Genomic DNA, 27253 nt, shown 5'->3' with positions numbered 1-27253 from the left:
CGAGATTAACGAAACTCGGAACAGGATTATTTGGAAAATCTCTCAATGGGGTGTCCGGAAACACCCGGCAAAAGTATCACGGCTGGTCCACGACACGTAAATGATTCGATTCCTTTCTCAGGGGGCGTACAGTTCAAGACTCGATGATGATAACCGACCGCCTATACTGCGAGGGTGCAGGAGGAAGAACGCGGGAGTCGGCGGGGTAATCCGATTTGCCCGCTGATTCGATTTTCAATTTTCTCTTCGGCGCCCCAACCCCTTGAAATCCACGCATTTCCCTGCCTGGCTCTTCAGCCCGCAACTCCGCCTCTCGAACTCCGTTTCTTCCCCCCCACGACTCCGGCTTCTACACTCGTTTTATCAAGAAGGAAACTTTCCCCATTCTCTCTCGTTCGCTGGTGGAGTTCAATTCCCGATGGTTGGTTTGTTAGCGGAGTGGGAAAACTATACGAGGCGCACATCCAGCGGTGTTTTCCGATTTGCTTAAAGTTCACCAATCGCCTCAACTAACAGCATACGGACTTTTGCACGGGCCCAATTCATTTCGATATAGGAGCATCGAGGAACTACCAATTTCAATCCAATCTCTAGCTGAATTCAATTTTCTCACACCTGGGTTGTAGCCTGGTTCAAATGACGGATGAGAACCGGTATCCCTGCCGTATACAGTGCTCCTCAGTTCATCTAAAGTTATCAAGAAAGTTATCTGAAACGAGTTACACGCGTTCACTTTGGCCTTCGAACGAGCTATCATTCGTTTGGTTTCTCACAGCGAACTCCTTACGATGTCATGCTCTTTTAAAGTTATAGGTAAATTTAACCGTATGGAGGAAATCACCACCGCAATTATTCAACAGCTCTTTGCCGGTTTATTTTATCAAAACCAAGTATAAGTTACTTATAAGAAACAGAGTAGGTACTTAACACTGGAGATTGATGAGCAGTTCGTACGGTCGAGGAATCATTGCGGAAAATACGGAACTTTAGTTTAATCGCGCTCTTATTCACTTCAAGATTCACTTCAATTACGTTGAGAACGAGTTTGGTAAACAGATAATCACAAATAATATGCACATCTTCATGTTATGGTTGCAAAGTATTCCGGTAAAATAAGGCAATGAAAGAATATTTATGGTTGTAAACGTACCTAATAAAATATAGCTGATTGCTAATATGGTGTACGCTTATGAGATTTGAAACAGAAAAAAATACTAATTGTAAGAGAGACGCAAGGCCGATTCCACCATAACCTAGACTACTAGTGAAATGGTGCACGTTACTTTTTTGCGATTGGGAATGTTTCGAAGTTTTAAGGGTCATTTCAGATGTACTAGCCGTACATAGGTTGTTCGAGGAAGTAATACTTCCACCGGAAAGTGTGACACGAGAGGTCGGTTCATTTGGGCAGAGATAGGAATTTAATTTTTGTTTTGTGCACGTTTGATGGCATACACCCCTTTGCAGTGATCGTCAAATTTAGATCGCGTTTCATTTAGTAGACAGACTTTTTGACCTGCGTCGAAATTTTGGCACTTGACATTACGACCCTAATACGTAAATTCGGAACGATGCTTTGCTTATTTGAGGTTAGACTTAGAGACTTGAAGAGGTGATGCACGTCATGCGTCGGTACGAGGAGAGTAGATATGAGGAAGCCCGCGGCGCGTTGATGAATATCAATGTGATGATCCGGGTATTAGGGCGGTACCGATCTCAGGTCCAGATTCTCGTACATCCAATATTTGGCATTTCGAAAGATGACGTGTTCAAATGCGATGTGCAACTTCATTTGATTATTGTTATTGGCTGGATTTCGGTTGGCTATTATTTATTTACGGAAAACCAAAACTTGCCATACATTAGCGCTCGTACAAGGACAAAATTTCCAAACTCAATTTACTTGAGATTAACGTTTTTTCTTCTCGTGGTTGCGCTTTCGAAATAAAAGTTTTCACTTGCCTTCGTTGATCTTGAGGATTCAGGCTAAGGATGGCTCTGAGTGCTCAACGGTGACTAGATATGATATGATATGATATGATATGATATGAATTGACAATATTCAAGCACGATTACTCTGGTTGCAACAACTGAATTATTATCTCTGTCTAAATGGATGAAATGATTTGAAGGTAATTAATTTGGTTGCCTCACAAAATAGATCAAATATAATAGTTAAGTTAATTCAAATTTAAACTACGTAAAAATTAAAATAATTGAATATTATTATTAAAATGATGATATTCAAATAAAAGAGAACTACGGAATTTCTTCAGTTATTTTACCTGTCTTAATTCTAAGAGATTTTAGGAACCACTCTGTTCTCATAATGGTTTTGAACTGACTGCTTAAAAGGTTCTCGATCAATTGCCTCGATCAGAAGGGTTTGAAGAACAGTCTTGATTCTGCATAATGCAACTCTCTTCTGAGTTCATTATTTAGCATGCGGTTTTCTATCGTTCCTCCAGATTGGCTTCTTTCATCTATACAGAAGTTAGGCCAATGGGGAAGTTTCAAGTACGTATAGATATTATTTTGGGCCTTTTCATCCGCCCTGAACTACCCCTGCCCTCTGGGTCCAGTGCAACGGCTGAGTTACATCCACTACGACTTTTCTCATAGTTGCAGGTAAAAATTATCGTACTTGAAACATATAATCAAAGATAACCTTTTCTAATATTGCGACATCCTACCCAAAACAGATAATATTTGATGGATGGTTTTATTGCACTGCGTGTGCATGCCAAATGTTTTGTCCTCGACAATACCTTTCAGTGTTTTTGGGCATTTATTTAGTCATCAGCGAATGTTTAAAGAATCCCTCTGACGCACCGGGAAAAAGGACCAACCGCGCAGACGATTTGAGAAAATTAAACAAAATTGCATGATATCAAGAAAAGTTATGAAACAATTTAGAATGTATCTAATATCTAGGAGTAGAGAGCGTCGAGGATGTGATACTATCGCAATCAAATTTCCACACGATACACAGTTATTCGATGCATAATGGTGAATTTCAATAGCACCAAGACCTGACGACATTATTGAAATTGAAGACTGGTTGCAGGGCATTCTTTCCTGGCGAGTTTCTGATTTTGTGAGATACACGCGTTGAAAAAAAAAATTATTTGATAATAAAAAATGATAATGTGAAAAATGAAGAAAATTAATAAAAGTCGCATGTAAATGAATCTTCAGGGTATAAAAATTCAACACGACGTTTCGCCCTTGATATTTCTTTTCTGTGAGACAACAGCAGGTTTTTCAGCGGGGGAGCATCGCAATGCTCGGCAGAACTTTTTCTGCGGTAATATGGCAAGGAGCATTGATATCGGCTGGATCATTCTGATAAACTTTAGAACCCAGATCTCAGGATAGATTGATGATATGACTCCGATAATCGACGGAGCATCCATCACGAGGTACAGCCTCAAGTACATGAAGTACTTCTTTTTCGTCTTCCTGTTGTTTTCACTTGCGACGACGGTTGATTTTCGGATATTGACGACCTTGTACGTAGTGTAGATGAAGAGAACGTTGTTAAGGATGAAGGTGATCACAGGTGCCAAGCCAACATAAAAGATCACTTTATAATTCACCCCGTCGTAGACGCTCTCGAAATTCGGCTTCAGCACTGACGTTGTTGGTATCCATGGACAGAGTTCAATGAAGCAGGTGATGGCAGTAAACACGGAACTGGAGCCCCACACATAGGCCGCATACTTAAAGGACTTCCGGGCTTCCACAGACCCTGTCATGTCGTTGCCGTGTCTCCACCTCAATCTGGTGATGGCCAAGGTCATTTCCAAGCATATGACGTTCAACCAACAGACGGCACCTATCGTTGTGAACTGCAGCATCAACCCGAACACTATGTACAACCAAGTTGGTCTCAGGAGCTCGTAACATAAAAAGAAATATCCCATTACAGATAAAACTACCGCGATGCAAACTTGGCAGATGCAACAGCTTAGTACGGCTTTGTCGTAGGCGCGATTGCGAAGTTCGGGGTCGAGGATGCACAGAACGACGACGATGACGAAAGGAATGCCGTGAATCAAATACGCGCCAATCACTATACTCGCACCCCAGGGGAATATGGGAGTGAAAACACCGTCGCATCTCTTCGGCCGCTCTCTCCAATCCACTGGGCATGACTTCACGTAGACCGTACCGTTGCGATCATCGACATCCATGCACATATCCACTTCCGTTAGGTTTCGGGCATATTCCAAGTCAGCAGCTTGTATGTCGTTCACGCTTTCGCCACCTTTAAAACCCAAGTTAATGTTTCTATTTATTTCAACCGCCAACTCGTGATCAATAATAATTAGTTGCCAGTACTCTATCGTTCATAATAGTCGTCTGGTACTTCGAGAGGTCATTTAATGAAATGCAAGGCAGATTGAAGCGAGTTACACAGTCGTAACACTAAAGACAATCGAAAACAAGTGATATATTGTTTTCAAACTTGTGGCGTGTCAGAACATACCCTTACAGAATGAGGCATTGCAAGAAATGAAAGGATCAATAGATATTTAGGGACCATTTTATGCACGGAAAACAGACATAGGTACGCGTAGTGATAAACAACAAACTCGGATCATGCACGCCTGACGCGGAGCGATTGCATAAAGCGTGTAACATTGCATAGGTGCAGCGAAAAAGGTATACATTTTTTGCAGATAAGCAGCGCTTGTAATGCGATAGTTCTCAAGCCTGTTCTATTCTGTAAAAAGTATTTATTTCCGAGCAGTTTAGAGTGTATCTAGGTCTCTCTATCCGTCTTCTTCGATCCCCCCCTTTAATCAAGTGTACATGCAGCGATATTTCCAAAATAGATTAGATTCGTAAATCAATAGAGAATTATTAATTTTTATAAATATCAAATCGCATTCAATACAAAAGGAAATTGAGGATTTAAATACATTATCTTTTAACGTATGAGAGTCGTTGAGTCTATAATATTAACCCCCTGAGATTCTTCTCTGCTCTCCGATTGACTAAACTGAGAGAATATTTTACTCAAATTTCATTGCAATATTAGAATTCTATGTCGGAAACTAAATGCTATTGTTACCGATTAAGTTTCTGTAGGTGTGAGTATAATTGAGCGAAAGTTTACTTACTTCGATAGCAGCTGGTGGTATTGAAGTCCGTTTGATTGCCATAGTTCGCCTCGTTCAAGATGAATTCGCTGTTGCTGTATACGGATATCACGCATTTCAAAGTCCTTCCGAAACTGTATCCTTTTGGGCAGCATTTAATGATTTCACTTGAAGAACCGACAAGTAGCACGGTAAAATACACGAGCGAGAGAGTGGTCAACATGTCACCAATTATTTAATAGGACTGTCTCCGACAGTGCCAACCACTCCACGCGCGTCTCGTACTCTCGACTAAAACTATACTAATCGTAAAGAAGAAACCGCATACCTCACTGCAAGCCCACTCCGTTACCTCAAGCTACGCGTAACTACTCGGGAATCCTCATTTTTCAGACGGAAACACAGACTCGCGTCAGATGTGGTATTGCCCATGACGCGTGAGTACGGACTGAATGTTGACTCACTCTTCGAATACTGTAGTGGGGTCGATATTTAACATCCTTTACACGTGTTAGTTCAGATTCGATTGTTATCGTGGCCCGCCACACGGTTCCACTTTCTGGACATTGGTAAGCAGAGCGTCTTGAGACACTGTGTTCTGTTCTCTGTGTAAGTAAACCAGTCTGCTGCTTGGATTCATTGGCCTGTCAAACGCATTACGTTTTGTGTTATCCGAGGTTACCAAATAGGCAAATGGAACCTATACGGTTGCGTCGTGTCGACATGTTAGCTAGAAAATTTGCAGATGGTTTGCTGATGACATAAGCTTTATTAGCTTTCGCGCATTTGTGTGAACATCTCATGTTTTCTTCTTCTACAGGTCTGTAATCGTACAATGCAATCTCTGTTGTCTTAATATGAACTATCCGCAGAAAATAACGGGGCGGAAACCAAGTGCCCGCAAAAGTTAATGATACTATCCTACTTGCATTGTCTGCAACGCAAACCCAAGAAATGCATGTACCGCAGTTTCTTATTTATTTGTTGTTATCAGTGAAAGTAGATGTACTTATTGTTAGTGGAAGTACAATTAATTATGATGCAATTCACCATGTACCAGAGAAAACCCGGGATACATAATTTCCTTCTGATCCAACGTACTAACCCAATGCTCAGACTGTATCACTCTGATGTTACAGCAACTAACGATTCTATGAAACAATATCTGAGAGAGAAATTCGATCGTATTCTTTACGTAAGACGAACTTCTAATTCGTGCGGATAATTGCTCCTCTACAAAGCACTGTAATTTTATCATCAAAATCCCACGGTGGATGATCACATTTCAATATTATTAATAGTGCAGTCTATTCCGCGATGTTTAACATATTATTTCGTAAGAGATGACACCTGTCATTATAAGCTGAAAATATTCGTTGTGTAGGATGGTGTCTTCCCGGCCCCGAGCGAGGATGTATTATTTTTTTGACGATGGCGCGTGAACGGAATATTGGTGTTCGGCTTCGATACGTGTGCACAGGTTAATCTTTTCCGTTCAATTTCTCCAAGTTTCAAAAGTCACTTACTTCAACATTCTCGTAGGTCATCAAATTAAAGTTCAACAGTCAATAAACTGTCACGATTGCGAGAGACATTTCGTTCGTACGAATGAAAACATTTTAACATTTCGTCATGTGGTGGGGATATCGTTACACACTCGTATTACGCACTTCTTTAAGAAATATTGTATTATTTATCAGCGGCAGACCTTGAAGTTGGAGGAGAAATTTCGGTGACTCGTATTCACATCTACACATTAGAGAGGTACTTTCTCAAAATGCAAACGGAAGGACATTTAACAATAAGTTATATGTATAAGTAAGTGCATGGCCACTGCCGACAATTGGAAGCTATTAAAACTTGGACAGTTGCATCATTATAGAAAACACTTTCATCGATTTCCGTTATATGGTAGTTGAAGTTATCTGGAATCCCGAAAACCACTGCCACTACTGCATAACACAACCAGCTTAAGATATTTCTACCGGTAGTAGAAAGACTGCTTTCATCAGTGAGTCTTGGAAAGATCTGATTGTGAAATGGCCTGCTTGCAATACTTGTAATAAAGTAACAGTTATTTCTGGACGTAATGCTAATTGTAGTCTTCGCTTCGCTAAATTTGGATAAAACGATCACAGAATTATATAACAAGTGTTGCGACAGTGGACAACTTTTCGTGAAAATCTAAAATATGTGGATTCATCTCGACCGTTTTTAACGTTCTTGTTAGGTCAATAAGAAATTGGTAATTTGTTTCACAATCAGTAAGGGCACTACACCGGCAACTGACATCTAAAACCAAGACTGATCGATGGAAAATCTTACGGAATCTTTGGTTTCATCTGAAAAATGTTATCAACTGAATGTAGATGATTCGAAGCCTTCCAACGATGAATCACACTACTAGAGGATGTGACGGGATACTGACCGAGGTTAGTTACTGGGGTGCGAACATCGTAATGCACATCAATGTTATTCACGTAGTACTATGCTTCACAGTTGTTGTCTCCTACTCTATCTTCTGCGACTTACATAGATCGCCGGACTTACAACCGCGTAGTTCTGCGACACAACACCTGCCTTATGATGATGGGATGCACTTTGACCATATCAGGCGTATGCACGCTTTGCCACTGGGAACTCAATGGCGTCTTGACGGTTCTCTTGTGGTTAAGTCTACAATTCTTCACCCTAGCATCCGCTTTCTGGTTGAATGTTATCTGCTTCGACATGACCCTGGTGATCACATAGTTCCGACGGCTGATTGGATCATTCGACAACAGCGAGAGGGAAGAGAATCGCAGATTTCTCGTGTGCGAAATATTCGCCTGGGAAATGGCTCTGGTGCCAACTTTCTTGGCTGGAGTCATGGAACTATGCTCAGCGGAATCGGTTATTCCGGGTTTGAGAGCAGGCCACACGATGTACAGAGAAGGGACGAACATCACGGTCAACTTCTACTTCTTCTTTGTACCTCTGGCCACCCTACTCCTCAATAATATCATGTTTGTGTACGCGTCCTGGAAGAATTTCACCGTCCAAAAAAGCATCGCTACTGTGAATCGAAGCAAGGCTAACACCCTGAAGAAAAAGTACTTCCTCTTTGTTAGACTCTACCCGTTTATGGGTACTCCGTGGTTCTTTGGGATGCTCTTGGCCTGCTTGAATCATCTCTGGATTCTCAAGACTTGACTAATAATGCAACCAGATTTGTGGCTTTTCATACTGTTAACAAAAAAACAAGTACGACGAAGCATCGCGGGCAAGATCGTCTTTAAAAGAACTGGTAACCAAAGCTCGATGAACTTTGCAGAAAATACTAGTTAAATTATAGACATGACACTCACATCGTAATTCGAACGCTGCCCTGCAGCGTATGTGTTCCACCTTACATAGCCACTGCAATGGTGCAAAAGGAGTTGTAGATATTCTTGTACATGTCATGGATGTAAAAATAAACAATATTCAACCACAGCTGCATTGGGTTCAAATAATTGATTGAAATTCCATCCACACTCAAACTTGTCGGAGAACACCAATTATGACTCATTGTTATTAAAATATTATGACTGAATTCAAAGTCTTTAGAACCGTCCCTATCTCTCGAGTTGGATTCATATTATAAACAAAATAGATTATGTTGTACATGGAACTAACAATAATGTTTTGGTGAATAGTTTTGTGCTAAAATTCGCGAGCTTGACGCTTGATTGCAAGAAACTTGTGGAAATAATGAGGTCTGTTCATAGATTTTCACAACCAGTATGAGATGAATTAAGAAAATAGAATTGAAACTTTGATAATGGAACAAGCTTGAATACCATATCAAATAATACATCCCAAATTAATCGTTATTCTATAATGAGCCTGTTTTTTTCAATTCCGCATTCCCTAAATGGATAAAATTACCCCGCTTGAAGCGTTATTGGTCTTGCATCATTAGCAAGTGAATACCGTAATCTCAAGAGTTATTTTTAAATCTTAATTTCTACAATAATTAACCCCACTACAAGTAACATTCTTACACCAGAGGTAGGTACAGGTTTCAGAAACTTTTATAAATCGGAATTTCCAAAAAGCGTGTGAGCTAATTACGCATAATTTTTTGCGATGGCGGCTTTCATTAGAGCAAAATTTATATTCGCGGTTGTATAAAAACCTTTGTCCAAGAATAAACCTTTGCTGTAAAGATTGTAATTCCGTAGACGATAATTTTCTGATAAATCTGTGAACTCTGTTATTAGACCGATTTCTTTTTTCTCGAATCTTGTTCTAGTCGAAGAGCATGATCTCTACTTTTTCTCCGATTGTACATAATTGGCTAGCGATAATTCGAGTAAGCGCAAGAAATTTCAGAACGTCACCGGCGCGCGGCTGCCATTCTTTCTTCTCAAGGCCGATTCGCTTATTAATCTGCGAAGGGTGGCATCTCCAGCAATTACTCGTCCCTATCGTCGCGAGATGATCTAACTGTGTTACCGGACCCCTTTCCGTCATCTTCGCAGGGAAAATCCCTCCGAAACAACACCACCCTTCCAGAACACCCGCCTCCCCTAAAGAAAATATCAAACCATCTTCACGGAACGCTCAGTCGATGGTCCGGACGAGTGAAAGGGGAAGATGGAAGATGAGGAATGGAAGAGGCAGGGCAAAGATAAGGCATAGTTAGGGGACGTTATATTTCCACGAAATTCAATTTAACCAAAGTCACGTTTCGCATCAGGCCTGATATCTGAACTTTTGAAAGGTATGCGACGTAAGTGGAAAATGTTAAAAACCATTCCATGGTCATATCCAACAAGTTCCAGCCGGACTCTCGTAATGCATTAATAATTTGGATAAGCTTCAATCGTCCCGGTATGATTTGCTATTTTCGAGCCGAAAAAATACGAGTTTCCACGTTTTCGCTTTAGACGTGTAAAAAAAAGTAATCGCAAAAAATTAAATACACACACGCTACACACAGGGTGAATAAATTGAGTATGAAATCACAGCGTTTGTTGAATCTGTTCACTACTATGCTTTGGTAAACATTCGGTTGAATGTATAGAGAGCATAAAGAGAGCGAGAGAGAGGGTGAGCTGTAATCCTCCGCGCATTTAATTATCCATGTTCATTAGCGTATCCCGATTGGTTGATCGGTGATGGATCGATGTGACGTCATGGGAGGATGTCCAATCAATCAAAGGATAAGCGGAATTATCCGATTACGGGAACCGTCGCCGCAAACAACTACCCTGGCTTATGGATTCGGATTTGATCGAAAACTTTTCTAATCGGTCCACCGATGGAGATTCTCAGCCTCCCATTCTATCCCATGAATCATTGAAAGGGCTGCTCGCTTCCTTTCTCTCGAAGAAAATCAACACGTTTCACGCTGCTTGATTATGTAGTGCCGATAAACACTGACCTCAGACTATAACGAAAATGATGATATCATTTACTGTGTGGGTGCGAGATCTGTTTCAAAAATGTTCCAAAAAATCATGCCACAGAAAATTCATGCACATTAAATATTTTTTATTTCTGTATTACGCACAGCGGCCGAATGAAGTATTTCGGAGTCACTTTCAGAGAATATTATCATCAGGAACAACGATTAGGAAATACCTCTAGAGCTGAGATTTCCGTTGGTTGTCTTTCCAGCTTGCTGCAGCTTTGTACCTGTTGCACGTCAATTAATCTCTCTCGTGAAGTAAGACCGAGGTTCGACATTGATTGACGCAAATAAGAGAAGATCTATTGAACTTGCAGTTGGGCGGGTGTCTAACAATGTGTTATACTTACAAAGTCGTGAAACTCATTAGGCGTAAGAAATTTTTTAGTGTGTTAAAGTTGCAGAGTACGATCATTTTTATTAACAACTTCGAGAATAACTTTACGAGGGTTGTGTGACAAATCCGAAGGCGAAGAAATTTTGAAACTTTCGAAAAACCAATTCACTCAGAGTGGGACGCGGCTTCTCACAAATTCGGCAACGCCATCGCATTTTACGAACCCACAAACGTGAAGGCAGTTTTATCAAATCGCGTACCATCTCACCCTTGAATAACATTACTGTTTTATATTTCGTGAAGTGAAACAGAGATACGAAATTGTCAATATCCAAATGCAACGGAACGTTGTACTGAAACAATCATTTTCCTGCATCGTGTGTCTTTTACTCTTAAAATTTTTCACAACAGCTTCTGGTCTTACATAAATTGACACTCGACTGTAAATTATTTATATCCTTTTTTCACGAAAACGAATCACACGCAATCTCAGCCAGTAGATACATTTTCACCATTTCGACGGACAGTCGACACGCGTCTTTCAGTTCAAATTTGATTACAGACACGTTGCAGAATGAAAACGGCCTCCTAGGAATAAAATTAATTCGTTGCACTTGGCGCGAAGAGACTACGAAGCGTGTCGCGGCACCCTCGGCAGGGTGTCATAGATACACATAGATACAAACCGGCAGCATCCCCTATCATAACGCCGCGCCGTCACAACTGAACCCGATACAAACTATTTCATTTGCCGTCCGGCTCCCTCACAAAGTGCCCATCCCCATAGCGGTCGGTGTAATGAAATCATAATTCCATTTGGGGTGACAAAAGTCACGAAACGGGAGAAGCTGCATTCGCGACTAGTCAGATCGATGTTTCTCTTAATTCGAAGACGCGATACAAATGTCGTTAAATATTAATGCCATGTAATACAGTAAAATTCCGGTACATATATCTCGGTACGAACTGTGGCTGGTTTATTTATCTCTTGTTAATAATTTGAGTGACAGGTTTCACTGTTCATTCCGTCGCATCGTGCATAATAATGAATTATGCGCGTGGTGGACTTGTTTGCAAGATAAAAAGGCAGAAAAACGGAGTTCGAGCAGACACGAGAACGCGTTAACATTTTTTCAGCGCATATAAACGATCGTATTAAGGTTTGTTTTGTACTCGGCACTGGTATAAGTTATCGTTTTCGTGTTTTTCTATTCTTTTTGTCATCATCTCGTTCCGTCGCCTCCGCTTTTTACTTTTATTTTTTGAGAACAAGGATAAAGCTTTTGAGAGATTTTCCGAACTTACAAGTGGATTGCCTCGCCTTTGCTTGTTCAATTTTGTAGCCTATATACATAATACATATAGGTGTATGTATACAAAATAAACGCCGGAGGGAATAAGACTAGGTGGGCCGGTGCGAAAGCTATTGAAATGAGACCATTCGATACCGGAACGCATAACTTTGGTTTTATTGGAAATTTAACCGTAAAGCTATACTACAGGAGAAAACGGGGCCGATCGAGTCTCGTGGGACGCTCAGGTCATTTCGATGAATTTCTATTTATTGATCTGGCTACAAGATTCTATATAAAATTTACAAAATCCACAAAATGTAAGGCCTCGTTTACATAAATACTCCCAGACCCGCCCCGCCCCCTGCAGCTTCAGGCCAATGCACCTAGGTGTAATATACAAGAAACATCCTCCCTTCTACTCTGCCCTTGCAAAATTTAACGGTATGTTCCCAGGATCGATGTACGCGTGTCAAATATACATTCACTCCGAATGGAAAAACCGTTTTAGCAATGATTACTATTTTGGTACAGATGGTAGGAATTGCTACAGAAGCTAATCGTGCCCTAAGAAGGACTTGAGGAGCAAATATACAAATCCCCATTTATTTATTTTTTTTTATTTAATAATTTCTGTTTTAATACTTTTGTACTTTTTTGCAAAACGATGCTTTTCGCATAATAATACAGCGGGGAAAATAAGACATTCTGTAGCACGCGAAGGGGGACAATACAGTTATTTCGTGGCAATCTCCATTAATCACTGACAAGAAAAAAACGACTCCGTTAAATATACGAAGCAGAAAGTAAATTCCTGGCAAGTTTAGGCGCTTGAAGGGATTAATCAAAGAAGTATAAGCGAAGTATCCTTCGTTACTAATTGAATTTGTTGGAATAATTAGTGAGGGTTGACTCTCCGCGATGTAGCGATGTGAAGGAGTTCGGAGAGTCGGTGCTACTGGTTCTACGTTTTAATAAACAACCGAATTTCAAATCCTCGGCTCTAAATTGCTGAAAGAGGAAAAGTATTCCGTAAATTCCAGAATATCGAGAGACCAGGCTTTAGTTCTCCGCGACTGCATATTCAACGAATGCTAAGCGAGGCCGCGAGCTATCCTGGAACTTATTCGGGAATTTGTTCGCGTGCCAGCAATTCATGTCGATCCTACGGGAGCAGAAAATCTGGCTTTAGGTCAGATTCACGGAGGCTGAATGGGGGAGGACACGAGAAGAGAAGAGGTTGTCAACCACACCCTCTGTACGGAACAGTCACATATGCTGTACAAATTCAATCTTCCCTATTGTCAGCCAGTGAATTGTAAACTCACGAGGATACTAGTGTGTCGAATTGCAGAGCGGAAATCATTTCGAGGAACTCAAACAGCGCTGCGCCGTATTCATCGCAGCCTGCACCTGCGGTTCTTGTAGATTCGATCAACAATATTGACACAATGATTACAAAGGTCTTATAAGCAGACTAGGTTATACTGGCAGAAAATTTTCGTGAAAAATCGTGATACTTATACGTATTCTAGATGAAGACATCGAGTGCTGTTTGGTGGAGGCGAACGAGTAGTTTGACAATGTGGAAACATTGGAAAGATTAGAAAATAGAAAGACCGCAATGTCAAATTTTCAAACACACGAAAATCTCTTAAATACAATTTGGAAATTTGAAAATTCGAAGTACAAAAAAGTCGAAATACAGAAAATAAAATTGTAATATAATCATATAAACAATTTCGACATTTCTATGTTCAAACGACTTGTTTTATTCATAAAAATTTTGACGACTTCATGCTTTGAATTTTCGATGTCTCAACTTTCTTCATTTCGAAATTCTATGAAACGGATTTTCGCGCCTTTGGAATTTATCATGCCGATGCCTTCAAGTTTTGAAAAGTTAAGTGAAATCTGATACCCACTAATTAACCGAGACCTTCAATTTCCCCCAGGGAAAAGCGAATCGAGTGTAATGAATTGAACGAGCTATTGTGACCGGGTATTTTTCACCTGGCAAAACCCGGCAGTGACAACTCGTCCTCATCCATAACTGACGGGTAGCGTGACGTTATTTAGGCGAAAACATGCGGCATTGTCCACTAATCTGTTCACCGTTCCAGTCCTCACGCCTATCGTAATGCTTGCTGTGAATATGTCGTACACAACCGACCGTCCACGCAGGCAGATAGAAATACACGCGCGATGCTACCCATACATTATCACGCAAACGAATTAGCATATGCCGGAGGCAAACATAGGTGGGCGGTTTGACGTTTGATCCCACAGCGGGTGTTCAATTCCTATAGATGACACTTGACACAGGTGTAGCACAATTTGGGAAAAGAGCGCTGTGACGTCGGACGGCTGCACGGATTGCATCGAAAATTTAATTACAATTTATGAGACCGGGTTCCGTGCATCGGGCACTGATTTCGCGTCGTCTCCACGCGTGTCCCACGCTTCCTTCGCACGTCCTGGAACACGCTGTTCGGATACTTGACCACGTCACTGGGACGGATTATCAACCTGCCCCTCAACATCTAAGAACCAGAGCCTTGAGCTTTGACGATTCGTTGCGGGACTGCGGAGATTGGAAGGTGTGAGCGTCGGTATATTCGTCGGTGAATCACACGCTCGAAGAGGTGATTAAAGTGGGACTCTGTTCGACGGAATTCACCGCGGTAGACGATTCACAATCCGTTGCAGGTAAGTGAAAGCGCGACTGTCAACGGCGGTCCGTTTCGTTCCGCTGCTCTCATCTCGGGTTCGAGATGAACGGATCGTGGGGAGGAAAATAAGCGGAATAAATTTAATTCTAGTCTGTTCGCGAGCCGTCCCGCGTCGCCAAGCTGGGGGGAAAAGAGTCGCTGAAGGTGGCACGTGGCATCAGACGGTAGAAGTGTAAGAAGAAGAGAATGAGGGTGAAGAAAAAGAGAAAAGTATAATAATAATAATAACTAAGAAAAAGAAACAGCGTATAACAAGGAGAATAAAGGAAAGGAGACATAAGAAAGACAAGCTTTGTTTCGGCTTTTCATGAATTCTCCAAAGCCGCGGGAAGCAAAAGAGGAATGAGAAAAATGGCGTAAAAAAAAAAAAAAAAAAAAAAAAAAAACAGAGAAGGAAAGAGATATCCAGAAAAAGAGAAGTAGAAGGTAAAAAATGAAAGGAGGACTGCGGAGAATCGCCCAGGGCTTCGCGATATTAAAAGGCAAAGTTACGCTTTGTTACACTCCTGGAAATGAAGATATTTTTACAAACATACCTACCAGCGAAATTTCTCAGCTTCTTTTTCCCGAAGATTCGCCTTTCAAACTCTTTGCACGAAGACAATTTCATTCCGACACACGCCCCACGAGAAGAATAGGAATCGACGCACGCCTACAGCTCCCTAAATCGTCGTTTTCGAAGCCCGCCGATATTGATCATACAGCCAACTCGCAAGCCCGTCACACACCTATCATTGTGCCAAATCGGTGTCCCCATGTGAGTGAAAAACCCAGTGCATACAGAAGTGCCCATCCTTGGACCTGAATAAAATCGAAAGAGAATTTCGTTGTTATTGTCAAAGTGTAAAGTACCCGAGATGTACCGCGGAGATTTTTTCTTCAGTCTGTTATCCGTTGTAGTATATATAAAAAAAATAAGACGGGTATTTTTTATTTTTTTTTCAAGTATCATTAGATCTGTCCAAGGGGAAAAACCACCCAAAAGTTTACCTCCAGAAATCGGTTTTCTTAAGATTGCTCGATCATGACGTAAAATTTCATCGATGACAACAATTATACATTATTCACCATCAACAGCTGACGATAATAGGCGCAGTCTTTTTACTCTCGGGGCTTTTATCCCTTATTTTTCAAGGAAAACTTTGCGGCTGGTTTTTCCTCCTCAAAGGGCCGAATCACCAGATAAAAAAATACGTGCCCAATATTTTTTAATGCACCACAATGTGCCACACAATTTAGAAAACCGGCGAGGTATACCTCGGCTAATCTCCATGTGAGACACGAAGTGAGCTTCTGATTGCGCAAGTTCTAATTGTCTTGCGCGAATCATCGATTGGACCTTCTGTTTTCTGGTTATTACTTGCTGAGACGAGGAGGTCGACGGCAAACGTGGGAGCAAGGGGAGGCGAGTGTCGGGGTCGGATGGTGTGAAGGGAGGGGAGGAAGGGTGGGGGGGGGGGGGGGGGTAATGGGAAGACAGAGTGCCGGGTCGGGGAGGAGTTCACGGCGCAGAGAGATAATGAGAGCAATCTGCTCATCTACTAGCCTGCGATGTCTCAAGTCTTCTACCTCGTGTAGAAACGAACGATCAGGGGTGCTCAACGCGAATTTTGGCGATAGGTGTGCGACCACCGGTGGCGGGGGTTCAACGTGTCGAATCGATGGTGCACCTGGCCAAGCCTGATCTGTTGCCGAGTCAACCACACCGTTCATTTCCATTTTTCTCAGGACCCGTTTCACCGTGTTCAACGAATGGAATATCTGACTTATAGCGCCTGCTCGATCTTGCAAATATGACTCGAGCATCCCCCGCCCGAGAAACGCAATCATCCAACAACGGATCCGGTAAGCCATGTAATGCTCGGAAGTAAATCCAAAACCCGGTTAACTAGACGGCAAAGTACAGAGGAGGTTATTCCAGACGGTAGATTCCTGTGTAGGACCAAATGCGGAAGCTTGGCACAACATACCCAAGTAAATAGAAATGACGGTAACTGGTATGCTTAAAGTAGAGTAGATCTCGTTCCTTGTGCCGCTTGCTGCACTTCTGCTTGCAGTTACATTCGCGTGCCTGACTCGCTGCGATTTTCTACTTCTCGGTATAATTCTCTGGTCGTGATCATCTTTGAAGTTTTCAAGCCGATGCATTAACTCGTGCACTGCATGGTACGCCAAGAACAGAGCAAGTTCCGCATTGGGTCCATTTCTTAGTTATCGATGTTTCTGTTCCATATTTCTTCACGTCATCGATCATGTTAATAACCGCGATTAATTGGCACCAGAGATTATATCAAATTCTCTTCTGTAATTGAGATGAATAAATCATTCAATCGAACATTATTTACATATTTTCGACAAAATAATAACACCCTACTTTGATGTCGCATAATTCTCTTCAATTTCAAATAAGTACTTAATCCAAAGTCAAAGATCAGCTAGATAGCCGATTGTGAGCAGCCTGAATCCTGCTTCAAATACGGCGAACTGAATGTATTTTATTTTTTCATATAATTTCGCATCGAATATACTATACATTAAGTAATACCCACTGCAGTGCGGCTTCTTGATGTCCAAGTAATGTATTTATCATCCAATATCTTAAATTGTGTACGAATCACGTATTGAAATAGATTATAAATATAATATACATATTTACAAAGTTGTCAAGAATGCTATTGAACATTTTCCGCCATTTCATTTGGCCACATTCTTTTTCTCCTGCTTTGTTGGTAACCAATTACGAGTATGAAAGCGTCAATAGGGTCTGTTGAAGATACGGAGGTTTTCTTCGAGTTTCTTTTTTAATCAATTAACTTTTTTCCCGACTCACGTACGGGCTATCTTGGTTAACGATACGACTCGGGAAGGTTACGCGGGTTTGAGTAGGGCGTGGATGTATCTACCCTGGCCGGTATACGATGGCGAGCAATTGTTGCGTTTTTCCATCTCTGACAGGTTCAATTTTCTTTCTCCAAGGGCTTGCGTGGAGTGACGTGTGATGCAAACGAATGACTCCAGGTAACTCCTAAGCGGTTTTTATCTTGCGTAGTCCGTTTACGTGGCGAACAAAGCTACTCATAGAAATCCAAACGGTGAACTAAAAGACCGACAATGTTCATTGGCCGAAAGTGTGAAGTCTCGAGTGTGAAACTCACCGTCATTCGCTTCATCCTAGCCGCCTTAGCGACTTTACGAGGTAGCTTCCACAGGGAATTTTATTGCGCAATGCAACCCGTCGCAGCGGCCATATTTCCGCAGATGGTGGGGACCGTCGCCTGCACGTGGAAGGATCGCTTCTCGAAGCGTTTGGAAAGTCTATGGGAGGATACGGGGGTCAGATGAGAACCTTGACGAAGAGGGCGGTCACATTTAGTAATTAATGGCCGTGTAATCATTTTTCACGGTACCAGCGACGCTCCTCCGCCTCCGCCTTCCGATCTCAGTCCGCATGCCCTTCTCTATTGCTGCCGAAAGAAGAAGAAGGAGCAGACAACAGAGAGCGGAGAGTGGCAGGGAGGCTTCGGCCCTCGGTGAAAAAATTTCAAGAATCAGTGGTCAACGAATCTGATCGCGGTCTAAAAAATTTCAGCGATGAGCTGTTTACCGATAGTTCGAGGAGATAATTAATGCCGGTGAATGCTATCTCCTAATTATCACGGCAAAAATCCCGACTTCTGACCTCATTGAGTCCGGTAACAGAACTTGACTTTTGGTAAGTAAGCGCCCTTGACCTGACAAGCGAGATATTATGGCGAGCGTGGAAAACGGTCGGAGAGATAAGCGCGGTACGGAGTGTACCGATAGCAATAACGGGGCCCTGTCATTGGTACCAATTAATATAAAAGTAAATTAGGCAGACCCATTGACAGATTTATACCGGTTGACGCAACACATCCATTAGGCGAAGGCGGTTCACCGAAAGCGGCGCGGCGTCTCGTCGGAGGCGAACACATTGCATCTCCCGCGTCGAGGCAGTAAAACCTCGAAATTTTTATCTGCCGTCGAAAGACAGGCTGGCCTGGAAATCGTCGAGCGCTCCTAATAATTATTATATGAGAATCTCCCCGAGAGCTGCGTTAGAAGATGAAGAAGAGGAAGAGGAAGAGGGAGAAGAAGAGAAAAAAAAAAATTAAAACGGACAGAAACACGACTTACCAAACCTAATCCTTTCAACTTATTTCATATACACGTTTACACCGACTGATATAGCTGCCGGAAAAAGCGCGGCGGCACGCCCGATAGAAGAAGGGAAAAAGGGAGAGAAAAAATGCATATTAAAAGATTTATCCAGCGGCTTATTTTTAATTGCATCCTCAATCTTTTCGATTGACTTATCTACAAATATTTCCTACGATACCGGAAGCGACTGCCGTTCGAGCGAACGATCGACCCTACCGAAGACAGAAAAATACTCAAAATTTCGCAAAATACTGTACCTACAACAAATTGTTCAGAACACGTGACAAACTGCCGGAAGAATTTGTTCATCAACTAGAACCGAGCGAGTTCGGTTTTCATTTTATACCTCAACCCGCGGTCATATTTGACGAGCATTAAAAAATCATGGCCCTACAAAATGAACAACGGATCGTAAAACTCGAGCTCGGTGGCCAAATCCTGCGGCAGGCCGTTATGCGATGCATGTATTGTCGATTGTTTACCAGCGCCATGTTTTATCGCTTTGAATTTATGTTTGCAATATAGGGGTCGAAATACGTGTGATTGACAACTCTTTTCGGTAGATGATAAATTATTTTCTGCACGCATTCGCGATTGATCCGAACCGTTTAATTCAACCCATATCGTCGAAACTCGATTGCTCCGTGGCGAAATGATGGACTGACAATGAGTGAAACTGATGCAAAAATGGCCTTATCGATTTTGAATTTAAAACCACCCGATTACAATTTCGCTTTCAGACTGATTCTATTTTACCAAAAATATGAGTAGCTCAAATGTTAGGATGCATCCCGAACTAAGAGCATTGAAATCTCAAAGTGACCCTGCGCAGGATGGAAACTTCTTGAAACGCTTGGTGAGCGAGAAGTTTAATCGTTCCAAATTTAAACCGAGACAAAACGAGCCCCATTTTAGCGCCGAGTAAAGTTGAATTTTTATTTGAAACACGGCTAATGTCCAGACCACAAGCCAGATGCCGGAAGTCTTGAGCGAAGAGTCACATCCGCCTACCATAGTGAGACACTTTGGCCGTTGCTCATTCTTCTGATCCGTTATTTTCGAATTATCTTCAACTCGTTTCGTCCCTATCGGGACTTTGTTTATAATTCATCGTTTATGATCGCCTCCCTTTCACCCTCTCTTCACCACTTGCGGCTTTACGGTTATTTTTTCAACCGGAGGTACGTTTGTTTTTCTACGCCGGAAACAGCTCTACTCCGAAGGACGCCTGAGCTGCGACGTCTTCACGCGTATGGATATAAGTATACACACATCTCAATGTGCATAATAAATACATCAGGTTTATGCCTTAATCAAGCGAACGATATCCACTCTCGATTTTTTTTTCCAACATGCTCGTCACATAATTACTAAACAGGACAAGATAGACTATCCTCGACTTGCTTTCTCGCCAAGCAACGGTGGTATTTGATATATCGGGTCTCGTAGTTGACCATTTTTAGATTGTATGAATACCGTATAAAATTGTCCGTGATATCTGCGTGATTTTCGCCATGCAGGAAGCATCGATTACTGCAGAATCAGATAAGGAATAGTTTGGGTTCGCGGTCAGTCATCGTGAAGAACCCTGAATACATATATATTACGATTTAGCTGGAACCTGGATGAACGGTCATTGCTGTCGCAAACCAAATAATGTATTACAAACTTTATGGAAATATCATGGTAAGAAATGGAATGTAAACAAATAACGAATGCACAGAAGACGTATGGACGGTAAACGAAAGAAGTTCAAGACGCGTGTCGAAACGCGTTAGCGCGTTACTAAAACTACACAGAAAACCAAGCTTTATTTAACCGCTTACTCTGTTACCGAAGTAACGGTAAGATGTAAAAATGAATAAGACAGGGAAACGACAGAAGGGACGGATCCTCACCACCCGACAAACTGAAGTCGAAGACGAGAAAAGGCCGGGAATTTAATGTTCGAGGTGCCAGAATCGTCTCGCTCCGAGAATGAATTCAAGTCCTTCTCAGCTCCGCCTTGTCTTGTAACGCGATTGTTGGTCTGTGAAAGCCACGGCTTGATCAGATTATTATCAGATAAAGGCCGGCTGAAAGACGCAGAGTATACGGAAGACAGTCTGCGGTTTTGGCGCTGTGGAAACGGAGAGTGCCGAAGAACCGGCTGCTCACTGTCACTTTGCAGAAATGATTGGCTGCTGAGAACGAGTGGGGGAAAGAGAATTATGAAAATTACGCGAGAGTTGGGGAGAAATGAATGACGTAACTGGGATGCGGTGGTGAATGGAATTGAATTTGACTTCGCTCTCGGTGAGAAGTGGCGGCGCGACGAAAACAGGGCGTTTTAACGGTGTCTTTGCGAGTGTAGCCGACGAGTCTTGTGGCTTAACCCGAGTATTAATTCGGCGAAATGACTAGCCACGAGAAACAGAGCCAGCCGCAACTTTGTAAATTCTCTGGATTCTCGAAAGTGGGCGATAAATCAATATTTAAAAAAAGAGAAGCCGTACATGCCGCGGGTACACACATGTGGACCAACGTTACGACCTAGAAACACGATGGAGAAAAACGTGTGTGCATCCTATTAATAAACTCGGGGGTACCCGGCTCGCTAGCCCGGCTGAACTTCTTTCTATGAAAGAACTTAATACCAGCCACTTCTCGGAAATGAAACCCTGAGTTATTTCAATTTTTATTAGCCGTCGGAGGTGTGGAAACGATCCTTTTTTCAAGTGCGCGACGCGCTTCTTTTTTTCTTTATCTGATTCGAAATCGAGTTCAAGTTCATAGATTAGTCTCGTATTTTTTCTTCATCATCTAGCGTCACAATTTGTCAGACCGCAACTGTGACACAAAGGCTTATTTCACCGTGCAAGGTAAGTCCTCACTACTCTGCTACAGATGTTCATACGAAATTATGCAAATTAAGATCCGATTAAGCAGCCACCCGCACCCTCCAGGTATATTCTCATTCTTTTCCTCTTGGATCTTCTCTTCTCGGTCCGCAGACTGTGTACGGCCTACGCGTTGCGTTATGGGAGGAATGAAAGGATCAAGTGTCACCTAGCGCCATCAATTACAACTCCGTACTAGGTAGAAATAGAATGTTCAATTGAGTTAAAGATCGCGCTCTTGTCTTGCCCCGGCTTCGTGGTGGGTCATGTTCCGGCCCGATCGTCCACATCAGGAAAGAAACATCTTTTTATAGTACTCTTCTTTCAATAGTGATAACTAACAATAACGTCGCCAGCACTTTCAATACCCAGACATTTATAGGAGAGCTGTACGAGCCTGCGGACAGACCCAAGGAATAAAGATCTCGCTACGAACGCGGGTGTTCGTTCAAGTTTTATATTTACTTTATTTATCATGTTTCTTTCTTCTTTTTACTTTCGGTGAAACTATAGCGTCGCTTCGTCGTTAAGATAGGAACGTGGCCGATAAAAGGTAACGGTTTTAAACGAGCTTTTCTAGCCTATAAATTTCAACTTATCTCACGTAATTGTTAAGCGGAAATTTAAAGCTGCTACTCCTTCCCCCGTGCATAACCTAATCGCTAGCCGATCATGAATACCGCAACCCTTTCGTCATTTCAGTACGGTAGCAAGATTCATCGGGGCTTCCGTTTAAACCGTCCACCCTTGGTGACAACAACAGATCGGAAATGGTTCCATACACCGAGGATGCTGCAATATCGCATCCCGACAGTTACGGGACCACTAAACGCGTCATGTTGCACACGCGAATCCCTAAACCCAAATCGAGGATTACCCCAACTAGTGACCCTTCATCTACGGAGTTTTAATCTCCGGGCAAGCGCAACCCTTTCCTCCTTAACCCTTCCTAGGGTTCAGCCGAGGGGTGAAGATGGATCCGCGAAAGACAGGGAACCGCTTGCATTAATGCCGGAGGGTATTTTATTGCACACAACTCATTGGAAAACTTCTACTCCGTGGTAATAACGGGTGATAATGACTCGGGCCGATGATCAGATATTACAAATTCAAAAGAGATCAGAACTCGATAACTTTTTTTTCTTTTTTGTTCTTTCCTGGACGGTATCTCGTTTCTTCTTCATTGCCCACGGACACGTTCGAAGGGGTTGGATTTCCCGGGGTAATAAATGGGGCTCGCGCTGAGTACATATACACTGTACGATGTGCACGTGCCCCGAGTAGAAAGACTGATAACATAACCGGTGCTCGGAAGAAGTGACTATCGATGTCGTCGCTCTTCTTCCGATCATTCCTTCCAAGAATCGTTCGAGATTCCAATGAATTTCGTATACATATATACTATATACCTATATACTCGGCATGGAACGCTAATGATTGGAATGTATTTACCCGTCAATACAAGAAGCCACTGGTCGACCCTTGACCAACCATTTACCAAGTTTCTGACTTGACTAACTTCTGGTCTTAGTTGGACCGCTATTTGCATATTCAAAAGCCGTAAATCTATCGGGAGTGTGGAAGGCCCGTGGCTCCCATGTCTCTCCACCCCAAACCATGAAGGGTAGTTTGTTGGGAAACCGGTGTCTAACTGTTCATTAGCTACCGTGACGTCGACCACCGCTTATACTCCTGTACCGCCTACCTTGGAATGTATTCACCCAAAATTAGGATCCAACATGACTTGATGGGAAAAACTATGATCAGTCTTTGTTAACAGGGAATTTCGTATAGGTTCAAAGAATCATGCTTCGGTCGTTTTTCCACAGAAAATATTACCGTATTTACACAGTATACTGATACTCCAAAGACGCCGATAATAAAAATAGGGAGAGTTGCTTGTGACCAATGCATTGGAAACTAGACAAGTTCAGACAAGTTACAATATTTTTCTGAGTATTTTTTTCCAGAGCGATGGAAAAAAAATTAATAGCGTTCAGATCTTCCGAAATCAGAGTAAGATTGTGAAAAAATCACTGAATACCTTCAACCCTTAAGGTTCTTCTATTTTCAGAAGACAGTATCGATCGCATATCAAGAACAGAAGAAATTTTCTCAAAAATTCTTTCGACCTATACACCCCTGAAAAAATGGTGACATTTGCCATGTGTGAGCTCAAAAGTTTTTCGAAAATCAAACGCTACAGAGCATATCCTCACAAAAGCAAATTGCATCTACGATTACAGAATTTGTCAAAGCTAGAGTTGCACAGTGATTTCACGAGTCAAACAATGTGACAATGATTACGAAACCGTTATGATCTTACACTGTGTGTTGTGTGTATAAATTATGTTTGTAGAATGTGAGCGGGCGTAGCAAAGAAGTAATCTCGGATCTAAAGTCTCAAGCAACAAACCACTCCAAAGGAATATATCAAACCATTAAGCACAGAAACATGTGGCCGCTGAGCTGTTATTCCATAGGTACTGGTACGCCTAGTTGCACTTTGCCCATGTACGAGACCGATATATAGGCTGCACGGAATAGATACATACTCTAATAGTTCCTTCTTGAATAATGCAGCAGACAGCATATTTGCATCAAACTTGAAGCAGCTCCTGCCGCCTCCACCCACGCATAAATGATAATTTTATTACCCGCCTAAGGCGGCTGCGCTACTTCTCAACCCCAAAAACGCAATTTAACCGTTCGAGAAGAGACTTTAGACTCATAATAACAATGCATCGGACCATTAACGACACGTTGGCCGGATAAGTTTGCCGGAATATTTGAATGAGCAGGTTCACTCGCGTTATCCCGATCCCCCCGCACAACAGTAACAAAACCAAGTCAAAACTTGTATCCTGCAGAGCTCTCTCGAGACACATCCACGCCAAAAACTGTCCGTAAACTACCGAGCCACAAGCATACTCCGCTTACTATAAAACAACACATTATCATCGCGCTGCACTGTAGGTACTCCTCGTTCCGAGTTACAGCAAAATGCAAATTGATCGATTAGCGCAGGTAACGCGGTTGAACGATTTCGCCGACTCGGCAGTTTCCGATCCTGTTACAACCCCAACTGGGCGAACATGCCCCCCGCACCCACATCAGACCAAGGAACGGTACAGATGCGCTTGTTTGGATTTTTGCTTCACTTGATTACGCCGGGGGGCATCGCTCGCTGCCGGGGGATCTTCCACCTTCTGACTCACCCCGGATTCGTTAATTTTACGCGAATAGCGCTAACCTATTTTGAAAGCTTGTTATCAACCCGCGCTTTGCGAGGGGACCTGAGAGAATGGATAAGCACAGTCAGAGATTCGCGAAAAAAAGGGGGGCAGGAAGAAATCTTTTTCCGTTCATTCACCCGTGAACCTATCGCTTCTGTCCTGGGACGCAGCGTGATGACGACGATGAGCCGCAGTGTAGCTGGCACGTCGAATCGCTGGGACAAGCAGGAGCATTGTTACCAGGGAAGGTATCGATAACTTACCCAGTCCAAAAACCACGCACTCATTCATGGTTCACCGTGCCAATGACAGGGTACGTGCAGTTAATTCATTATCGCACCGTGGGAGGCCTTCTTGCTCGGAGCTCACTCGAAGGGGTCACGGCATCCCGTGCAGCAACTCGAACACCATAAGGGTTGATTGGCATGATTCACCCTTGCCTCGACGAATCGGTAGAGAATTACTTCTTTCTCACTGACTTTAACGAGCTTGGTTGTAAAATCCCAATTAGAGATCGCCGCCGATCGAAGTGCACCAATTGCCAACCGTGCGGAGGTATGATGCATCAATCGAGTACACGTAGGCACATGAAAAGGTCTCAACTCACCGCGCTGAAATCAGAAATATCAAAAAATGTACTCGCTTATCTTGTTTGGTGCGAAGCTGTTGTTACGAAAACTCAAAAGATTCACCACTGGGTTCTGCAGCGATTCCATGGCAGATACGATAGCGAATGAGGAAACGTCGGAAAAAGTTATATGGGATAGACTAGCTTGCGTGCAGTTTGACGGGCAGCCCCCGTGGCAATCTCGAACAAAACGTTTATCATTGCAATCGCGTGACTTTACCCCCATCTTCCTCCATCTTCTCCCTTTTGCGCTCCTCCTCAGCCAATGCTCATGAAGAGCAACACTCTTGTTTCTTGCCTTGGGGCTCTTCGCATAAGCGCCACCGTGACGCAAATACTTGCACGATACTCTTCCATGCCCGTTGTAGCTGCACGTATGCAAATGCAGCCCGTCAATTGCCCGCGTATCGGAGCAGCCGTGCTCTGATTTGAATAACCAAATCGTCTATTTGCGTTTATGTTCCCGGCACATGCGTGGATAAATGTGTTGTCCCGTTCGTCTGGATACGCGTGTAATTGTCTGGCGCAACTGAAACCCAACCTCGCGTCAACGATGCATTTCAAACTTTTTGCACGACTATGCAAGAAATGAACTTTATTTTTACCACTCACCATTCGAGTGCTTTTTTCTCACGTGGGAATCGATCGGACGCGGGATGAATGGGTGAAGTCGATTGGCGTGAACCGCTTTTGTGCCTATTGTGCGAAGCTGCTGCATTTCGGCAATTAAATCATTAGCAAGTCACAATATAGAAATTAGGAATAATGATCGGCGAGTGACTCTGGAAAACCCGTCGAACGTAGGCTTGGCAGCTTGTCCCTCCTTCCCCTCTGCTCGATCGAGAATGGATCTGGGTGTGAAGAGTTTTGAATTTCCCATGGCATGGTGTGCCTGGTGAAATCGAGGCTCAATGACCATCAGACTTCATTTACATACGGTGGGTCATATGAAGGGTGAAAAGGATGGGGGTGAAATCCGCTCCTTCAACGAGTGTCAAGGGTTCTTTGCACGGCGTCTTGTCAGTGCTTTGAGAAGACGTGATAAATGGTGTTCGGTTGATCTCACGCACCGCCGGTCAATTTATCGGAAACATTGGAATCGCCGATGTTCTGAAATTTTATCATCAGTTTTTCGATGGTTGAAAATACGGTTATCGGGGAAATAATTCAGGCGTTTATCTTGTAGCCGAATATTATACGTGAGGGTGAGTACACGCGGACATATATTACGCTGTGCGAGAACGAATGTGGTGAGTGAGAGAATCGAGGTCGCTGACAAAGTGGTAAATGACTGAAAATCAAAAAGACGATTTACTCGCGGACACGTATTCATTTGCTGGGCTGCCTCGTAAGTGTCGAAAATTAAGAAGAGTTATGCTCCGGCTGGCGTTGATGGACGATCTTTCTTCGGCCCCCGAAAGAAAA

At 42.7% G+C, this 27253-nt stretch overlaps 2 protein-coding genes across 2 annotated transcripts in view; both read right to left on the bottom strand.

Annotated features, from left to right (window-relative positions):
• The window catches only part of LOC124301855 (cuticle protein 19.8-like), a 221947-nt gene that overhangs the window by 102189 nt on the left and 92505 nt on the right, over window positions 1-27253 (bottom strand). The gene's annotated exons all lie outside the window — the stretch shown is intronic.
• Window positions 2230-5428, bottom strand: LOC124301853 (uncharacterized). Its single transcript, XM_046757365.1, has 2 exons — window positions 5130-5428; window positions 2230-4270 (listed from the first exon to the last, which is right to left on the bottom strand). The coding sequence occupies exons 1-2, from the start codon at window positions 5329-5331 to the stop codon at window positions 3210-3212; spliced, it is 1263 nt and encodes a 420-aa protein (XP_046613321.1). The 5' UTR covers window positions 5332-5428; the 3' UTR covers window positions 2230-3209.

This window comes from Neodiprion virginianus, chromosome 4 (genome assembly GCF_021901495.1).
Source record: "Neodiprion virginianus isolate iyNeoVirg1 chromosome 4, iyNeoVirg1.1, whole genome shotgun sequence".
NCBI classification, from domain to species: Eukaryota; Metazoa; Arthropoda; class Insecta; order Hymenoptera; family Diprionidae; genus Neodiprion; species Neodiprion virginianus.
This window is presented reverse-complemented; position numbering and strand designations above follow the sequence as displayed.